The 18,896-nt window shown below is 39.7% G+C and overlaps 1 protein-coding gene and 1 pseudogene across 1 annotated transcript; one reads left to right on the top strand and one right to left on the bottom strand.

Annotated features, from left to right (window-relative positions):
* The first annotated feature begins 804 nt into the window (after nt 1–804).
* On the top strand, nt 805–15,667 carry LOC144523933 (receptor-type tyrosine-protein phosphatase beta-like). The gene is made up of 18 exons (XM_078259903.1): nt 805–831; nt 917–1,127; nt 2,451–2,711; nt 3,047–3,307; nt 3,397–3,657; nt 4,281–4,523; nt 4,708–4,968; nt 5,059–5,313; nt 5,982–6,245; nt 6,524–6,784; nt 7,543–7,803; nt 8,437–8,697; nt 11,344–11,601; nt 12,352–12,612; nt 13,023–13,310; nt 13,744–13,980; nt 14,679–14,744; nt 14,877–15,667. Exons 1-18 carry the CDS (start codon nt 805–807, stop codon nt 15,161–15,163), a joined length of 4,224 nt encoding a protein of 1,407 aa, XP_078116029.1. The 3' UTR covers nt 15,164–15,667.
* Nucleotides 15,668–16,327: 660 nt separating this feature from the next.
* LOC144522930 (trace amine-associated receptor 8c-like) lies at nt 16,328–18,722 on the bottom strand (annotated as a pseudogene).
* Nucleotides 18,723–18,896: the final 174 nt, after the last annotated feature.

Below are 18,896 nucleotides of genomic sequence, written 5' to 3' on the forward strand. Positions count from 1 at the left end.
TATGCCGAGCAACAGCACTTCAATACGAATGGGTAAAGTTTTTTTTTTTTTCCACTGTTCACCATGAGACATCAGACTACACTCGAGCGTTATGTCAAAACCTGGAAGTTTTACCTGGGAATTTTTTAGGCCACACATGTAAATGAATAAACAAACTACAGACTGGAAAAGGAAATTTTGCATAATCATAGCAAATTAAAGGTTAAAGAGAAGTCCAACAAGAATTGGGCAAATCAATCAGGCTTGAGTGCTCTTTAATAATACAATGTGAAAAGCACCAATATCATTAATAGAGCTAAAACGAATAGCTGATTAAGTGATTAGTCGACAGAAAATAAATCTGTGACAATTTTAATAATCCATTATTGTTTAAGTAATTATTTAAGTAAAAATGCCAAACATTCCCCTGTTCTAGCTTCTACAAAATAATGATTTGCTCTTGCTTTTATTGTGTTTTACATCATTGTAAATGGGTTATGTGTAGGGTTTAAACTGTTGGTAAGACAAAACAAGACTTCTGAAGTCATCAACTTGGGCTCTGGGAAATTGTGACGGGCATTTTAAACTGAACTAAAACATTTTCTGACATGATTAATAAACAGATTGAGAAAATAATCAGCAGATTAATCAAGAATAAAAAATAATCATAATTTGCCGCCCAAATCACAACTAAACTTTTTTTCGTCTTGTTTTTAGCACCCTGTATTCCTCAGAACTTGAAATCATCTCTGAACTGCACAGTGAAGGTAAATATTTTACTTTTACAAAATGTTTCTCTCAAAGCTCCGTCTGAGGATATCAACTATGCCATCTACATTTCTGCCCTGTGAAGCACTTTTGTTTTGAAAGAGGCTAAACAAATGAATTAATTATTATATAAACTGAAAATAAAAATATATTGTCACCTGTTTCGTAGGTGGGATCGCTGACCTGGAATGCCAGTGAAACTGCTGAGTTTTACGCTGTGACGGCAAAGACCAACAATGGCCACCAAGTGCAGCTTAGCACCAATGAAACCTGGACCTTCATTTCTGAGTTCCTGTGTGGCCAGGAGTACTTCCTGTATGTTCAGGCAGTAGACTCTGTGTGCACAAGCCTCCCCAGTCAGCCATCAACGCTCAAGTCAGGTAGATTCCTATTCCATTAAGCCAAAACACTGGTTTTCAAAGTATTTAATAGGTCAACTGTATTTCCGAAAGCTCGACTCTGATGACCCAAAGTTAAAGTAAAAGGGCAACTAGGGCTGCAGCTATCGGTTATTTTAGTAATCGAGTATTCTACCGATTATTCCATTGATTAATCGGATAAGAAATACTTTTGTTTTATTGAAGAGCAATAATATACAATAGTTTGGTTTAATTTTTGGAAAAAAGCAACATTTGTATTGCCTACATTTCTCACAATATCATCTCTCAAAAAACTAAACATTAAGTGCATTTAAGAGCCATATTACATTGTTTTTAAAGAAAACATTTTTTGAAATGCAATAACAACCTCAAACTAAGGCATACATTAAACATACATAAACATGACCTTAAGTTGTGCAACTTAACTTTCAGAACTACAAGTTTCAACCTGAGACTGATCTGTATATAGGCCTATATGTAAATTGTAGTTATACTCAACCTATTTTCATTTATATATTTGATTACAATGTCACACAGCTCTGTTACACTTATGCTAGTAGATTGTTGATCAGCTGTTTCTCCGTGAAGAGAGAGAGTGAGAGAAAATGGTGCGCAACAATCAACTGTTTTTCCAAAGGGATAGTCAACAGTAATAATCAATCAAAAACACCGTGAGTGATGCAACATAACATTGATTAAACGAAGCTTCGAGGCAAATCATTTTGCATCGAGGATTTTTAGTAATCAAATTATTCGAGTTACTCGACGAATCGTTTCAGGCCTAAGGGCAACACATATTACTATGTGCAAATTCTGTTATTTTCAAAGTGCATATACAGGTTTAACATTCTTAATTGTAAAGTTACTCTATATTTTGTAACTGTAGGATTATTTAATGCAAAATTTGAATGACTACTAAGTTCTTATTCCTTAAATTCAATTATCTATTTTAATTATTTATTTAGCTTCTTTTAGAGTTTTAAACCACCTACATTTGAAAGATATTTTACTGAGAAACTGCAGTTGACAATAATTGGTTAACATTTTTGTATTGGTGTTCAATTTAGCATCTGTCTTGACCCATTATCAAGTTTACTCGTATAGATGACCCAAAATTACAAATTAGTCTCAGAAGGATTTGAGATCTGTACAATCTACAACACCCTCTGTCCTATAGGGAGAAACAGACACAAACTGGTGGATTGCTCACCAACAAAATATACTCTGCAACACTGATATTAACCTTAGATCCGCAAACAAGGGCACTTCTGCTTATTCCAAAGTCAGCCTGCACTAACAGTCTATTATCCTTCCTTACCTCAGAGCCCTGTCCTCCTACCGGCGTCTCCAGCTTCATGAACTGCATCTCTAACATCGCTGTGGTCTCGTGGAACAGCTCGGCTGGGGCGGACTTCTACACCGCCACAGTGACACAGGGAGACGGCCAATCAAAGAGCTGCTGGTCTGACAGCAAGCAGTGTGGCATGTCCAACATCAACTGTGGACAGAACTACACAGTGACGGTCGTTGCCTCAAATGAGAAGTGCAACTCTGACACCAGCCAGGCTAACACACTGCAGTCAGGTGAGACATTCAGGACAATGTTATACTGTAAACTTCTTTGATCCATATTCTCTATACTTTTTTCATGCCTTTTTAATTCTGCAAACTGTAAATACTTTTGGTCAAGCGTTTAGCTGGCTTTGAGGTAAGAAAATGTATATAACTGTCTGCAAAATGGTCCCAGTGTTGTCTTATTGTTGCCTGAACTGTGATTTAGATTTTAGTTTTCTATGTTCAGTTCATTCGATATCAGACATCTTTGAAATGAAGGCTTGTTTAGACGATCTCAAACTTCTTGCCACTCCACAATTAGATATTTAAACTTACTACAATCTTCTCCACCTGCCTTTCTCCAGTGCCCTGTATTCCTACTGGTGTGGATGTGAAGATGGACTGCTCTACTAATAAGGCTCTCGTGTCCTGGATTTCCAGCAAGGGCGCCCTGTCCTACAAAGTGACGGCTCAGAGCACACAGGGAGCCATGTCCTTCTGCCAGAGTACAAAGCTAATGTGCACCTTGGCCAACCTGACCTGTGGGCAGGACTACTCTGTCCAGGTGGTGGCGCAGGATGATATTTGCTCAAGTTTACCGAGCCAAGCTACAAAGTTTGCATCAGGTAAAACAATTGGATGGACATAAATCACCTTTGGACGTTTAAATTAATTGAGCTACTACAGTCCTCCGTTTCTTCCCTCCCTCTCTTAGTTCCCTGCACACCTAGCATCGGCTCAGTGGTTCTGGACTGCTTCACCAACTCGGCCCTCTTGGACTGGGCCAACGCTGAGGGTGCACTGAACTACACCGCTACAGCCCAGACCTCTAGCGGCCATGTTTCCACCTGCACCTCCAACTTCACCAACTGCGAGCTGATGGACCTGCAGTGTGGTCAGACCTATAATGTTTTCACTGTGGCCTCAAATGGAAATTGCAGCAGCCCTCCAAGCACCATGTTGCAGGTGGAGTCAGGTGAGCTCTCGAAAAAAAAGCACCTTTACTCAGTTTAATGAAATTAGAGTTGAGGGGCAAGGATTTTAAATACAGTGGTAATTTAACACCAACAAACATTTTGTTTTCCTGATCTGTAGTGGCTGAAATTCTCATCTTGCTGCAATAGCAGCATATGGGTGTGTTCAGTATATAATTGACATCAGGTGCAAAGCAGCTACGGGTCATTATTTTCACTTCCTATTTCCCCCGAAGAAATCTTTGAATTTGTGAGGTGTTTATTTTCGAATTTTGACAAATGTGAAAACACAGGTCAAAAAGAATCAATAAACAAAACTGTTGGTGAAAATGGGATTGTAATAAGATACAATTTAAATGCACACATTATTTGAATCATCTATTTTAAAATAGTTGTCTTTTTGCAACAGGAAAAAAGTAATGGATGTGTGGTGTGTGATTTTAGCCAGAAGAGGTCAGCAAAATGCATTTTTTAGCTTGATGTTACTATATACCGTAAAGTTGGGCAAATCTATGTTAAAAAAAAATCTTATAAATGGCCCATAGGTCATCCTCTACCTGGCAAAGTACACAACTAGCAATCGATCCCTCTCACTTTCCTCCTCCAGTGCCTTGTCTCCCTGGAGATGTTGTGACCGTGCTGAACTGCTCTACCAACACAGCCCTTGTGAAGTGGAAGGCCAGCATAGGGGCCGATTACTATATTGTCCAAGCCTTCGGTGTGGAAGAACATGAATCTGGCTGCGAGACAGACACACAGTCCTGCGTCCTCCCAGACCTTATGTGTGGCTTCACCTACAACATCAGTGTGATTGCTGTCAATAGCATGTGCAATGTATCGCAGAGTGACATGACACAGCTGCAAGCAGGTGAGGAGCATCGAAGAATAGCAGCATGGTAGATGTCTCTGTTACAGATTGGGCTAATTTAATTGTGCTAACCGTGTTGTGTTGTCTTTATTGGCGCTGATATAACTAATAATGGATAATTATTGGACCTATATTGATCTTGTGTCATTATGCAAGATTCATATTTCTCTCTGTGCCCGTGCAGTACCCTGTGTACCACAACAGGTGAAGGCCCGGGTGGTTTGTAAGTCTGGCGCTGTGGCGGTCTCCTGGGAGCCCAGCAAAGACGCATCATTATACACCACAGTTGCCCAGGGCAATGGTGGCTACGCGTCAACGTGCAAGAGCAACGGGACAACATGCCTCTTCAATGACTTGCTGTGTGGCCTAAACTACTCCATCACTGTTAGTGCTTCAGATGAGACGTGTAGCAGCGCTAGAAGCTCTGCTGTGCAGCTCAACACAGGTAGAATCAGGTGTCAGGCATATTGCATGTCACATTAAAGCTCTATTTATACCTGTCGTCATTCATACCCGTCTGTCTTTCTGTCTGTAGTGTCGTGCGTACCACGGAATGTAACAGCAAAGATGGTGTGCAGTAATAACACAGGCGTTGTGTCATGGGAAGGAGAGGGTGTGTACTCCTACATGGTGCAAGCTTTTGGGCCCGATGGCCACAAGACGCAGTGTAACAGCACCACAACCAATTGCCAGCTACCCAATATGCATTGTGGCCAGCTCTACAACCTGACAGTGACAGCTCAGGATGGACTGTGTGACAACAGCCGTGCCTACCTCAGCCTGCAGTCAGGTACGTTTTTCTGTATGACAAGTGTCCTTTTCCATGATGTTATGTTACGGTTTAAGTTGTATTGGTTGTCTGACATAGAATAAATTAAAACAGGTTTATTTCTATTTCTATCATTAACCATTAACAGGGGGGGGGGTCCCATCGCCAGGTCCATTTTGGATGTGGTTACAAGTTGGTAGAATACCCATATTTTTTAAAGGTCAAATCTTTTATTTCATCATCTAACTTAACAGCAAAACATAAAAAAGGGCTAACCCACAATGTGTGGGAACCCTTGTTACCTCAGAAATAGAGGTTTTGCCAGATAGAATACATATTACCTAATAAAAAAAGAGAAACTCTGAATTTAAGAAATGTAAATGAATTAATAAAGCATTTAAGAAGTTTGTTGGACTTGTTGGGTTTGTTAAACCCACTTTGGAGAATCAGAAAGGCACGCCAAAGTCATCAAGTAGGATTATAATCATCTTTGTCCATCAGTTTTCTTTTCAGGCTCCCCTCAGAAAGAACAATTTAGTGTTTAATATTTGCTTGAGTAGACAGAACCCTTCAAAGTGTAACTGTAAACTCTGCACTTTGTCACATGCAAATTATCTCATCTCTCATATAGATATTAAGCAAAAGGAACTCTATCGTCTCACTGCTCGCCTGTCCTTTTTCTGTTCCAGTGCCTTGCAGGCCAACCTACGTCAAGGCTTCCCTATTGTGCTACTCAAACTCTGCTGCAGTGACATGGGAGCAAGCCAGTGGAGCGCTCTCCTATCTTGCCGTGGGTGTTACAGCAAACAGAAGCCACCAGACTGAATGTAACAACACCATGACCTACTGTACTCTGAGAAACCTGCAGTGTGGACAGACCTACAATGTGAGCGTGTTCAGCCAGGATGAGTCCTGCTCCAGTGTGGCGAGTGACAAGGCTTACATGCGGACAGGTATTGTAAACATGGGGGGCCAAATACGAACTCATTGCAAAGGCTTGTTGTGACTTTTTATATATAGTGATGACAGTGTTATTTATTGTTATGGGGTAGAGTTGGTGGTTTCAAAAGTGCTTTTCTCCTGTGTAAATTTGCTTTTAAAGTTTTCTCTTGATGCCTTTGAACCTCAATGTTTCTCAATATAGCAACATAGAAATTGCCTAGTTTGACAATGCTATATTAACCTGCCTCTTTGCTTTTCTCTGCCTCTCCCCTCTCTTTCTTCCTCTCAGCCCCCTGCGCACCCCAGGATGTGGCTGTTAATACACAGTGTGATGATGGTGCCATGAACGTGTCATGGTCCCCCAACCCCGACGCCCAGTACTTCCATGTAGCAGCAGTGAGCAACACCGGGGCAAGACTCTACTGTAACTCCAGTAACACTTATTGCAACATAAGTGGTCTACCGTGTGGACAGAAATACAACGTGACTGTGCTGTCCGTGAGAGATGACTGTGAGAGTAAGCCCAGCGCTGTGGTAAAGACTTCCTCAGGTAAACTTAAATTTGTTCAATTGCAAAATTGCATGCTTAGCAGGCTCCAGATTCTCCACAAGGGGACACTGAGCAGTTATCAGACCAGTTCTAAACATGCCAACGTGCGCCACCTATAGGAAAGAAAAGAAGTAGCTGCTACAAACACTTGCGCCAAATGAAGGCAAGAAGTGTTGTAACAGCAGTTTTTTTTTATTTAGCTGCTGTTTGTGTGTGTTTGCATGTGCTTTTTGTGTGTTTTACAGTTTACATTTAAAAGAAACCGTTTGGGAAACACTTATTCCGTTTTTGGTTTCGAGAAGATTGATATCACGCTCATGTATGGAGCTGGTGGCAGGAGGCAATTATCCCACTGTAGGTGACTACCAACACCTCTAAAGCTCACTACGTAACATGCTGTATCTCATTTGTTTAATCCTTACACAAAATAAATACATTGGGGGGGAGTTCCATGCTGTAACTATTTCTTCCTATTCTCAAAAAGATGGTGAATAAGTGTTTTTCTTACTACCTGATTAAAAACTCAAATAATTTATATAAATGTTGTAAATGGTGCACCTTGGCATGTATACATAAACTGCTGCTGCTGCGTTTTCATATGACACAGGTTATCTGCTGCTGACACAAAAAAATTCAATGTGTGATGACATAATATACTGTAGTTCCTACCAACCCTATGCTTCTGGACAATGTCTTTAAACAGAAAAGGAAATAAAAACTAAAGGGTGGAGGTATAAAATTCTGAATTCCCTCCACAGCTCCGTGTGTGCCCAGGAATGCTGAGGGCCATCTGGACTGCGTATCAAACTCTGCTTGGATGGCGTGGGACGCCTCAGAAGGAGCTCTCAGCTACTTTGTGCTGGCCAAAGGGGTCGGAGGTCACAACTCCAGCTGCACTACCACCACCTCTCCCTGTAATGTCCCAGATCTGAATTGTGGAACGCGTTACACCTTCCACATCACTGCTGTCAACAAATACTGCAACAGTAATCACAGCACCCCCTTTGAGCTCGAGACAGGTATTCAAAAATAATCTTTACTCGCAAAATACCAATTTTAAAGTGAAGTGCTGAAGTGTTGTCTTTGAAAGGTTACTAGGAAAATTATCTAGTAAGCATCATACCATTTTAATTCATTACCAAACACTAAATAAAATGCTAAATCTCTTTCAAAAAGTATTGTGTACTACAAGTACTACAATGTCAGTCAGTGGTTCCCAACCTTTTTGGTTTGTGACCCCTTAAAATGAATGTATTCACCAAACACTGACTTTTCTTTTCATTTGACTCATTCCCAAAAAAAAAAAAAAAAAGATTTGAGTGAAAACCTAAATATGTCTTTCAATTTGTGTAGCAAAATAATGTTTTTACTTCTTTTCCATCCTAATAATCTTCTTGGGACCCATTGAAGGGGTCCTGACCCAAAAAGTTGGGAACTTGAGTTACAACTTATCATCTGTAATATAGGATTTACTCAATAAAGCACCTATGAAGTCTTTTGACAAGACGGCCTCTCTGACAGACTATAATAAAAGGATACAATGCTTAAGTTTCTCTCAAATTTACTGCTACGGAGAGCTATTTCATTTCATACTGGTAGTGTTTTCTGATGCTAATCTTTTTTTATTCTTGTCCTCTTGTCCTGTCCCGTAGGTCCCTGTGCTCTAACATCCGTTAGTGTAGTGACAGAATGCGACAGCGACACAATCCTGGTTAACTGGGAGATCACGAAGGACGCACCACTCTACCTTGTGACCGCTGAGGGCCATGACCAAACCCTCATATCCTGTAACAGCTCCTCCAACTCATGTGTACTCCCAGATATCCGCTGTGACATGCAATATAGCATCATAGTATCAGCTTCTTCTGATAAGTGCAGCAGCCTCAGAAGCCCACCAAAGAAGATCCAAACAGGTATTTTTCAGCTTACCAGTACAGTCTGATTCAGTCTATCACTCACTGCCAAAACAACTCTTGATCTCTACATAAATGAAGTGCTAGGTAATCGTGTAGAAGAAGCAAAGCTACTTAGAATTAGAGGTGTTGAAATTAATCAAATAATCGATGCATCGAATCGTGGACATGGACGATGCTGCATCGATAATCGGCCGGGCCATAATCAAATATTTCTGTTTACAATTTAAAGTAGGCCTAACAACCTTTCTGTTTACATATTCTGTGATGTTTTGTACATTCAGGAAGTGCCATGTGCTCAGTGCTGTAGTTTTATGTATCTAATTTATTTAGTATTAGAGCACTGCACAATGTTTTGTTTTTGAAGCTTGTAAAGCTATGAATTAAATATCCTATATGGCTTTAATAGAAAAATGTATTTGACGCATCGTGATATCAAATCGAAGACATGATAATCGTAATCGAATCGGGAGATCATTCAAGATTCACACCTCTACTTAGAATCATCTTATACAACAAATGATCATGGGTAAAACACATAGATAACATGGTCTTGCTGTAATCAAGAAGTATCTGACATTTTTGACACAAGATACAGCGAATTTCAACAAAGCTTTAATTTTAAAAACACTGGATTAAAAAATATAAAATACAAGACGTTTCAGTGAACACCTTCATCAGTTGTTTAGTGTGCACAGGAAGTAACTCTGGCCTTAATACACAAAGCAGTCACATGATCTCATGGCATGAAGTCACATGACTGCTAAGATGTAGTCCATATGTGTTGCCACAGTGCTTCTTTGTTGCCACAAAGTGCTTCTAAAGGCCTTCACTGGTCTCCGTCCAGAGCAACGGGATCTGTTGGTCCATTCTTATATACTGTCTATGGCAGCTACAGATGATGCCCCTCCCTCTGCTTAAGAGGTGGAGCAGGATGGTGTATCTGTAAAGCGCCTGGGAATGGTTTTCAGAACCATGTTGTAGGCTGAAGACAAATGATGTCGCAACCCACCTCCTCTATTTAAAGAGGGTCGCTCCACTTTAACAAATATGGCCTCCTTGACGCCTCTTTCAAACCACCTATCCTCTCTGTCCAGGATATAGACATCTTGATCTTGAAAACTGTGTTGTTCTTTTTGTAGATGAGTATAGACTGCTGAGTCTTTACCCGAGGAGTTTTTTGTCTGTGTTGATACATGCGTCGGCTGAGCGGCTGTTTTGTCTCTCCAATGTACAGATCTTTACACTCCTCCTTGCATTTGATCGCATACACCAGGTTGCTCTTTCGATGTTTTGGAATCTTGTCCTTGGGGTGGACTAGATGCTGTCTCAGTGTGTTGGGGCACCCTCTTCTCTGGCAACACAAATGGACTACATCTTAGCAGTCATGTGACTTCATGCCATGAGATCATGTGACTGCCTTGTGTATTAAGGCCAGAGTTACTTCCTGTGCACACTAAACAACTGATGAAGGTGTTTGGATGAACATTGAAACATCTTGTATTTTATATTTTTTAATCCAGTGTTTTTAAAATTAAAGCTTTGTTGAAACTACAATTACCTGGATGCATAAATTAATCTCCATAGACAAGATACAGCGAAGCAATTTATTCAGACCTTTTTTTTAAGGTCTGAATAACTTTTATCCCATCTTGATTATTGCCGCAGCAGTATGGTCAAGTACTTCTGCAGGTTATATGAGAAAACTACAAATTGTACAAAATAGAGGATCTTTTATGGATCTTCACTGTGGATTACAATCTAATGTTGTTGCCATGAACGTTAAAAGCAGATTACTGTATTTTTATTTTATATATATATATATAACTGTCAGTATTGATATGCATAACTATTATACAGTACAAGACATGCAGTAGCAGGGCATTTTATATTCTACAAACTAGAAAGAACACACTCAAGTGTACAGTCATATGTCGAGCAATGGATGAATTATATTGTATGTTTTATGTGAGGTTATACAGTGAGTCATGTTTTTCTGCTTAGAAGTGATTGTGAGGTCTATTGTCACTGTGAAAGGTATTCTTATGTCGACCCCAAAACAATTATGGGGATCTTAAAGTGCTCATATTATTCTCATTTTTAGGTTCATAACTGTATTTAGAGGATATATCAGAATAGGTTTACATGGTTTCATTTTCAAAAAACACCATATTTTTGTTGTACTGCACATTGCTGCAGCTCCTCTTTTCACCCTGTGTGTTGAGCTCTCTGTTTTAGCTACAGAGTGAGACATCTCACTTCTGTTCCATCTTTGTTGGGAGTCGCACATGCTCAGTACCTAGGTAAGCACTGCTAGCTAGTCAGAAGCAGAGTATGAGGGAGTGCCACGCTAGCAGCTAGGCGAGCATTATAACGTGTGTTACAAAATGACGCACGTTTGTCACGGAAGTAAAGGCTGGACTACAATAGAGCTGTTTGGAGCAGTGTGTGAACAGTGTTTTCTGTTGGAGATGGTAAGTCCCTTTGGGGTGGACTTTGGGCTTTTTCACTTTGGAAGCCTATTACATGCACAAAAAGATATATAACACAATAAAGGAAAGGGAAAATGCCAAAAAGCATAATATGAGCACTTTAATAAACAAAACAAACACATATTTAAGGCTTATATTTGGTCTGTCTCTTTAGCGCCCTGTGTCCCAGACAATGTGACAGTGTTAGCATCATGTGAGAAGAATGGTGCCAGAGTGACGTGGGGACAATCCCCTGTGGCTACATCCTACCTTCTGACAGCCACAGGAAGGGATGGACATGTTGCAAGGTGCAACACTTCAGTAACCAACTGCAACCTGACTGATCTGCACTGCGGACAGACGTACAGCATAAACATCACTGCCAGTGGAGACAACTGCACCAGCAAGCCCCGCACTTCATCCTTCAGAACAGGTAGAGATAGACATTTTAGTTTAATCCATCAGGATAATCCACTCAGTATTAATACTGCTTTCATTGGGCACATATATCAAACAATATGACAATAAGACAATTGAAACATCAAACAGATGTTGGATGGGTTTTCTGCTTTTCTTGATATGAATCTCTTCAGGTTTTGGACAGTTTTTCTGACAAAACAAGGGTGAGGTGGATGTTTTTCAGAATGTTCTGACATTGTATAGACAATACAAATAATGAATCGGCGAACTATTGAAATTTTTACTTGCAGCCCTAAAAAAAGTGATATTTTTAGTACAGAAGAGGAAGCCAGCTATTTGGAGCTGAGTCCTCAGGGAAATCGTGCCGACATCTTCTATTTTGATACTGCAGTTTTATCTTTTCATGCCATAATGAAATAGTAATCAATTCCTGGTGTTTGAAAAGTAACTTTTATTGTTGTTCTGTTATTGTACTAATCAATAATAATCAAATGCACCATCTAGCTGCTACACTCTACTGTTTGGTTTCTACATTGCCACCAAGTTAAACTGACTGAAGGTACAGTACAGTACAGCATACTGGGTTTTACACATACTAGTCACCTGTCTTGATTAGATTAATGCATCGAGCGCCTTTCCTTGTTTTGAATTTTTTAACTCATAACCAACAAGGATGGATTAACATTATACCTAAAATGTCAGACTGCAGGCCAGCTTCCTGTCTGATTTTCTAATAGGTGTTGTTTTCTCTCTGTGGTCGCAGTGCCCTGTGGTCCCTCTGGCCTTGCAGTGGATATTAATTGTGGGACCAACTCTGCCATGCTGTCTTGGGGTGCCAGTGAAGGCACTGTGGAGTATTTGGGCTTTGCCCAAGCTATGGATGGAAACATGCTCTACTGCCACAGCACTGTCCCCTTCTGCACCATGGAAGGCCTGGAATGTGGTCGCGTTTACAATTTCTCTGTTAAAGCCTCAAATGGTGTCTGCAACAGCTCACTCAGTGCACCTCTGCAGGCGGGAGCAGGTAAATATTAGAGCTCAAAAATAAAATTCACCATAATTAATGCTCCAATTAGTAAATTGAGCACAAATTCATTTTAACATAAACAAAATATGTGGATAAACAAGTGTATGTTGACATTAAAATGTTAAGGCTTGCTCAGGTATAATACAAAAATAAGTACACAATAAATTGGTTGTTACTTCCCTGCCATTTGGTTTAATACCAACAATACAGCTAGTCTAGTAGTAAACATATTGTAAAAATCAGTTTATCCTACCGAGAAGTCCAGACAGGAAGTTTAAAATGTGTTTTCAAAGGACTACATTTAACAAGTGGTATGCTGGTAGACTACACATGAAGAACAAGAGCTAAAAGTATTTTACTGGTCTAATTTCAATGTTAAAATACTGACTTAACTCTCACCGCCTCAGCTCCATGCGCTCCGACTGCTCTGAAAGTCCGAATGCAGAAGATAGGCCAAGCTCACTGGGCCATGACGTCATGGGACAGCGTCAATTGTTCCGACGTTGAGTACCTTGCGGAGATAACCGGACGAATCCAGAACAACCCACAAGCCCTGATGGATGTCTTTTCCTACTGGCTGCCCAGGAGATACTTTGAGTTCCCAATGCCTTGCAGCACAGCTTATAACCTCACTGTACGCGCCAGAAACTCCGGTGGGGTCAGCAAGCCATCTACTGCCTTTACTGGAGTCACAGGTAACTTTACACTGCACTCATTCTTAACTTTATACAGATAGTGAAGAGTGTTTTAGGGACCTTTACATAGATATAGGTGTTTATTAAAGCATTTTCAACAATTGTACCTTAAGTGGAAGCTGGTGTATAAATAGACAATAAATGACTATAGTAAAATACATTTGTAATAATATAAAATGAATCTTCTTAGGAAAAGTTATAATTGTTGACGAATACCGTCAACAATTTATAAACATTTATAAACACTTAAGTGTCTTAATATATGCTAACAACTACATTATAGTGTTATAAACCATTTATTAAATGCTTGTGTACTGCTTATAAATGCTAAATGGGGGGAACTAAACTAAAGTGTTACCTAAAAATGATGATGCATGTTTTAAATACAACATCCCGCAGTCCCTGTTAACAGCATTTTCACTCTCTTTCCCAGTCCCCTGTTCTCCACAGAATGTGAGATACAGTGGTAACAGAGACTCTGCTGTGCTTTCCTGGAATGCGTCAGTGTTTGCCACAAGGTACACTGTCTACAGTGTGTCGGGGTCAGGCCGTGTCGAGCTTTGCAACACCACTGGGCTCTACTGCCAGCTGACCAACTTCTATCCTAACGCCACTGAAGTGACAGCAAGCAATGCAGTGGGAGACAGCATCCCTAACCGAAATATTACAGGTCAGACGCAGGGTGAAAACATCTGCGGCACAACACACTTTTCAAGGAATAATCTTTCTGTGATTTCATAAAATTTTAGCAGTTTCTGCCTCCATTACTTAGTGATTTTTCCTTTATCTAATTATTTCTCATTCTAAATTTGTGGTTTTGCCAAGCAAAATTCTTCGATGTAGTGAAGTACATGAGGGTGCTTACACACCTAATCTGTTTATCTGTCTGGGATCTCCCCTGACACATCAAGAGCTCCAAATTAAACAAATTTTCTGCCAACGGAATATAGCAACAACACAGTAACAATGTCCTTGTAATTTTGCGGTACAAATGGCTCTTATTTTGTCCCATTTCTGTTCATCAGTCAATGATATACGAGGGCTTGGTTATTATATTAATGCATGAAGAGTTATTCATTTAGTTCATCTTACATGTCTGACATAAGGGAGTATAAACGCACGTTCAGTAAGGTCCTGCATAAATTGCGGTCAGTCACCTGAATTTGAAACAAATGGGAGATGAAATGGATCACAGAAATCCATCATCTAAGTATTTGACTGTCCCTCACAGAAATCAATGCTGTGTTAACTAGTAAACAGCTGCAATTATCACTGCTGCCAAATCCAATCAATGTTCAATTGTCCCCCCCCCCCTTCTATATTTAAAATATATAAATGTTCTGACGAGTATGTTCTCACCTTTCTCAGGTCCAGTACAAGATCGCAGAAGAAGAGATTTGCGGACCAGTGAAATCTTTGCCGATTTTGACAAAGGTAATTGTAGTTTTATTACATAACTTAGAGATAGTGTGAAGCATGTTAATGAATCATGAATCTGTCATAGGCCTTTACTATGACACAAGTGTTCATTTCTCACATCTCTCTCTCTCTCTCTCTCTCTCTCAGATCTTGAAACCCCAGAAGTGACTGTGACAGTAAGTGGAGTTTCCTTGTATGTGAATTGGACGACCGTGAAGGATGCGACAGAGTACACACTTGTGATTGAGGAGGAACAGAAAGACCAGGAGGCCATTCAGCCACCTATAGTGAGAACCACGGAAGGTAATTTTTACAAAGTGACTGACCTCAAGCCTTGGACCACCTACTGCATCAGGCTGGCAGCCAAAAACACCATCAAGCAAAGCAACTACTCCATTAGGCCAATATGCAGAAGCACTGGTGCCTCCAAATGAACCACAGATCCACTTATTAAATAGACACTGGACTCAGCAGAAATAACGGTTATATGTTTGTTTTCTTCACTCTGTAGCATCCATAACATAACTGTTAACAGTTCAATCTCTAAAAACTTTAGAAAGAAAATTGTAAAAAGAAAGTAATTACAACTACAAAGCTACAGCATCATTCTTCTGTTTGGGGTATGTCTTGCATACCACGAAGAAATTGTGATCAAACCTGAGGAGAACCTTTAGATTTGAATGCTTATGAATCTTTGTTAGCAATAGCATATATACATTTCCATTATTTTGGCTGGTATCATAGCATAACAATGTATTGCTGAAATTCTATTTATCAAAAATGGTTTTATTTTCGAGATAGGCTATTAAGATTCTCTGAATGATTGTTAAACTAAAAAAGTAGTGTAAACATATAAACTCATAATTTATCAAGCAAAATTTTTTAAAACCATGCAGTATACTGTATTTCCTTTATGATGTACTATGTGACTTCTCAGTTTGTGAACACGTTGACAGATCTTTTTTTTTAATTCTTTCAATCCCAGATATGAAGGAATAAAAAAAATAATCTGTGAAACAATAAAACACCCCTCTGTTTAAACATTAGTGTTCAATGTTGCCTTTTTTTAAATCAACTGTGTGTGTTTCTATCTAAAGCTTTGACTAATTATTGCAGCCCTAGATAGACACACACGTACCTGTGGAACACATCAGTAACTTACATTGTTAACATAGACCTCAATGACTAATATTGGCATTCACTCCATTTGGCCATTAATCGATTAATGCCACATTATGTAGTTTGTGTTTTCTTTCTTTCTTTGCAACTTAAGGCTACACCTCATTCATTATGGGAGACTGTTTAGTTTTGAAGTACACTTATATTAAACACTGACAGATCTTTAGGAAATAATTTAACAGCTTCTCTGAACCAAGGGTGTTAAAATCCATTATCTCCACTGGCAAAGGTTGTTTCAAAAGTATAGAGGTTTACATCCTGAATATGTTTCTTTTTGCTGTCCTACCAAAGAAATTACATTTATACAGTATGTCACAGCCTTGAACTTTCACTGTGTGTTCAAATGTACCTCACCATCAATTAGACTGGCTTCACCTTCATAATATAAGTCAGTTTATATAACAGTATATTGCGTATCGCTACATGATCTTGGCCTCACGGGAACCTGACCGCAGTATCTGAAGGGTGACAATGTCTTTAACTGCTTTTCTAAACCAGGGGTAGAAAAAGGCATGGATCAGAGGATTAAAAGTGGAGTTACAAAGGAACAGCCAAAGTTGAGGTAATGAATTTACACCAGATGAGGTGTCCTGTCCTGCTAGAGAAGGAATGTAATGTGGACAGAGACAAAGTATAAACACAAGAAGGGTTATACCACGAGTTCTAGCAGCTCTAATCTCAGATTTCTTAACAGTTGCAGTTGATTTGACAGCTGAAATTTGAGACCGCATGGCACATGGCTGGGTAACAGCCACCACAAAAACTCTCATGCTCTCACCGAAAAAGGTCAGAAGGTCTACTGCACCTTTTCTACTGTCTACTTTTTGGGGGGCTTTTCCACCTTTAATGGACATGACAGCTAGGTGAGAGAGAGGGGGAAGACATGCAGGAAATCATCACAGGTCGGACTCGAACCCTGGACCTCTGCGTCGAGGTATAAACCTCTATGTATATGTGCGCCTGCTCTACCAACTGAGCCAACCCGGCTACAACAATTAAACATTCTTGATAGCAGGAATCAGACAAATCTATTTGTGACAAGTGATCTTTCAGTAATATAAAGCTGTAAATAACAGAACCAACAGAGACACACAACCAACTGCTTGGTGTTACCGTGGAAGAATAGCAAAGAGGATCACAAAAAGCCAGATAGCTGTCAACTGATATGAGCACCATGCTCCCAACAGAGGAAGAAGTGAGGGTGAAGCTCAACAGGTAGAAAAGAGCACAAGGGATTTTACCCAGAAATATGCAGGACTGCAGCATGATGATTCTAGCTGGCATCACTGCAAAGCCCACGAGCAGTCGGACACAACCAGGGAGAGGAGGATGAGATTGGTGGAGGTGTGAAGCTGCCTGCAGGGGGAGATTATGATTAGAGCCTCATATTCAGTGCAAAAGAGTTCAGAGCCCAGCAATTATTGAGAATAGAGACAAAATATGGAAATTTTACTTTGAGAGACCCAGTATTATGAAAACCAAACTACATAGCCTACATGTCAAAAAAAGGGCTCTAGAATATCAATCGGATCCACATTTTTGGAAATAATTACTACAGCACTTGGTGGTATTGAGTAGCCTACAAGTTTATCATGATTCACTATTATAGTGACACATTTATACATAACAAGTAGGGCTGTCAATCGATTAAAAAATGTAATCTAATTAATTACATACTCTGTGATTAATCAAAATTAATTGCATACATAATTAACGGTGCCTGAACCGATTTTTTTTTTTTTTAAGAAAGTAAAAAAAGAAAAGAAAAAAAAGGGTACTAAACAACAGTTTTCGACATTAAAGAACGGCTTGTTATTGCTAAGGCCATATGGTCAAAATTAATAATAAAATGCTAAATAAAAATAATGTATAACAATAACTTATTTCACTAGTAAATTGCTGAACGACAAAAACAACCATCAGATGGGAAAAGGACATTTACAATAACTTCAAATGCACCACGAGGCTGTAGTTTACCAGTTTCATTGAACGCACCGTCTGTGTTGTTTCTCCAACGGCAGCTGCAGATCGTTACATACCGGTGTTGAATCCTCTACAGTAAAACACAGTCAAACTTTACACCGTTTAGCGTTAGCTGTCAGCATTTTAACCGTTTTTAATCCAGCTACTAGCTAGCGGTAGGCTAACGTTAGCTGCTGTGTTAACTAGCGTCACGTGCAGCGGTGTTTGTGTTGCCTGTATCGTCTGTTTCAGAGCATCAGAGAGAAGTGCAGACATATCAGTGGCACCAGATTTCGGTGGCCAGGGTTGGCAGGAAGAAGATTTGTATAAGTAAATGTTCCAGTTAATGATCCAGGCAGAACATTCTCGTCTCCCTCCTTCATTTTACAGTCGAATGGTGGCTAGAACGGCTCCGGGTCAAACGTCAATATGGAATGGATTAATCTGCGTTAATTTTTTTAACGCGTTATTTCTCAGATTAATTAATCGAAATTAACGCATTATTTTGACAGCCCTAATAAAAAGATACTAAAAATGAGTCTTAGCTTTTTAAAAACAGTCCAAAAACGTGTATAGAGGCTGGACTAACAGCTAAAGCCTGTTTTTTTTTTTTTTTTGTGTGCATCGAACAAACAAAGCTTCCATCCATGAATTTAATTCATACGCACTATTAGCTGTCACATTTCAAGAAAAGTGTCTGTGCCTGAAGTGGGAGAAGGAGATGATGAGCAACAAGTCACAGTGAGCAGAGCGAGGCAGCACAGCAGTGTTTTGATAAACAAGGCCTGGGGAGTAACAGACGGTGTTCAGGGGAGGGACACAGTGGTCAGCTGCTTCCAATGTCTCCACCATCAAGAGATCTGAACAGAGAGCTGAAGAGGTCTAGCAGCCTCTACATTAACTTTTTCTTTCTTGAGATTAGATATTTATCTCTCTTAATTTCCATCATCTTTGCTGTTGCCCTCCCATCAGCTTGTATTCCCCATAATTCCTGATCATCAACTCTTCCATTACATTATTCACTAC

Source organism: Sander vitreus, chromosome 9 (assembly GCF_031162955.1).
Source record: "Sander vitreus isolate 19-12246 chromosome 9, sanVit1, whole genome shotgun sequence".
NCBI lineage: Eukaryota > Metazoa > Chordata > Actinopteri > Perciformes > Percidae > Sander > Sander vitreus.

Excerpts from the sequence above, each read along its gene's own strand:
- LOC144523933 (XM_078259903.1), top strand. The coding sequence starts at position 805 with ATGCCATCTACATTTCTGCCCTGTGAA. Across the intron at positions 4,969-5,058 it reads TGCTGTGCAGCTCAACACAG|TGTCGTGCGTACCACGGAAT; the intron begins GTAGAATCAGGT and ends TTCTGTCTGTAG. Across the intron at positions 12,613-13,022 it reads ACCTCTGCAGGCGGGAGCAG|CTCCATGCGCTCCGACTGCT; the intron begins GTAAATATTAGA and ends TCACCGCCTCAG.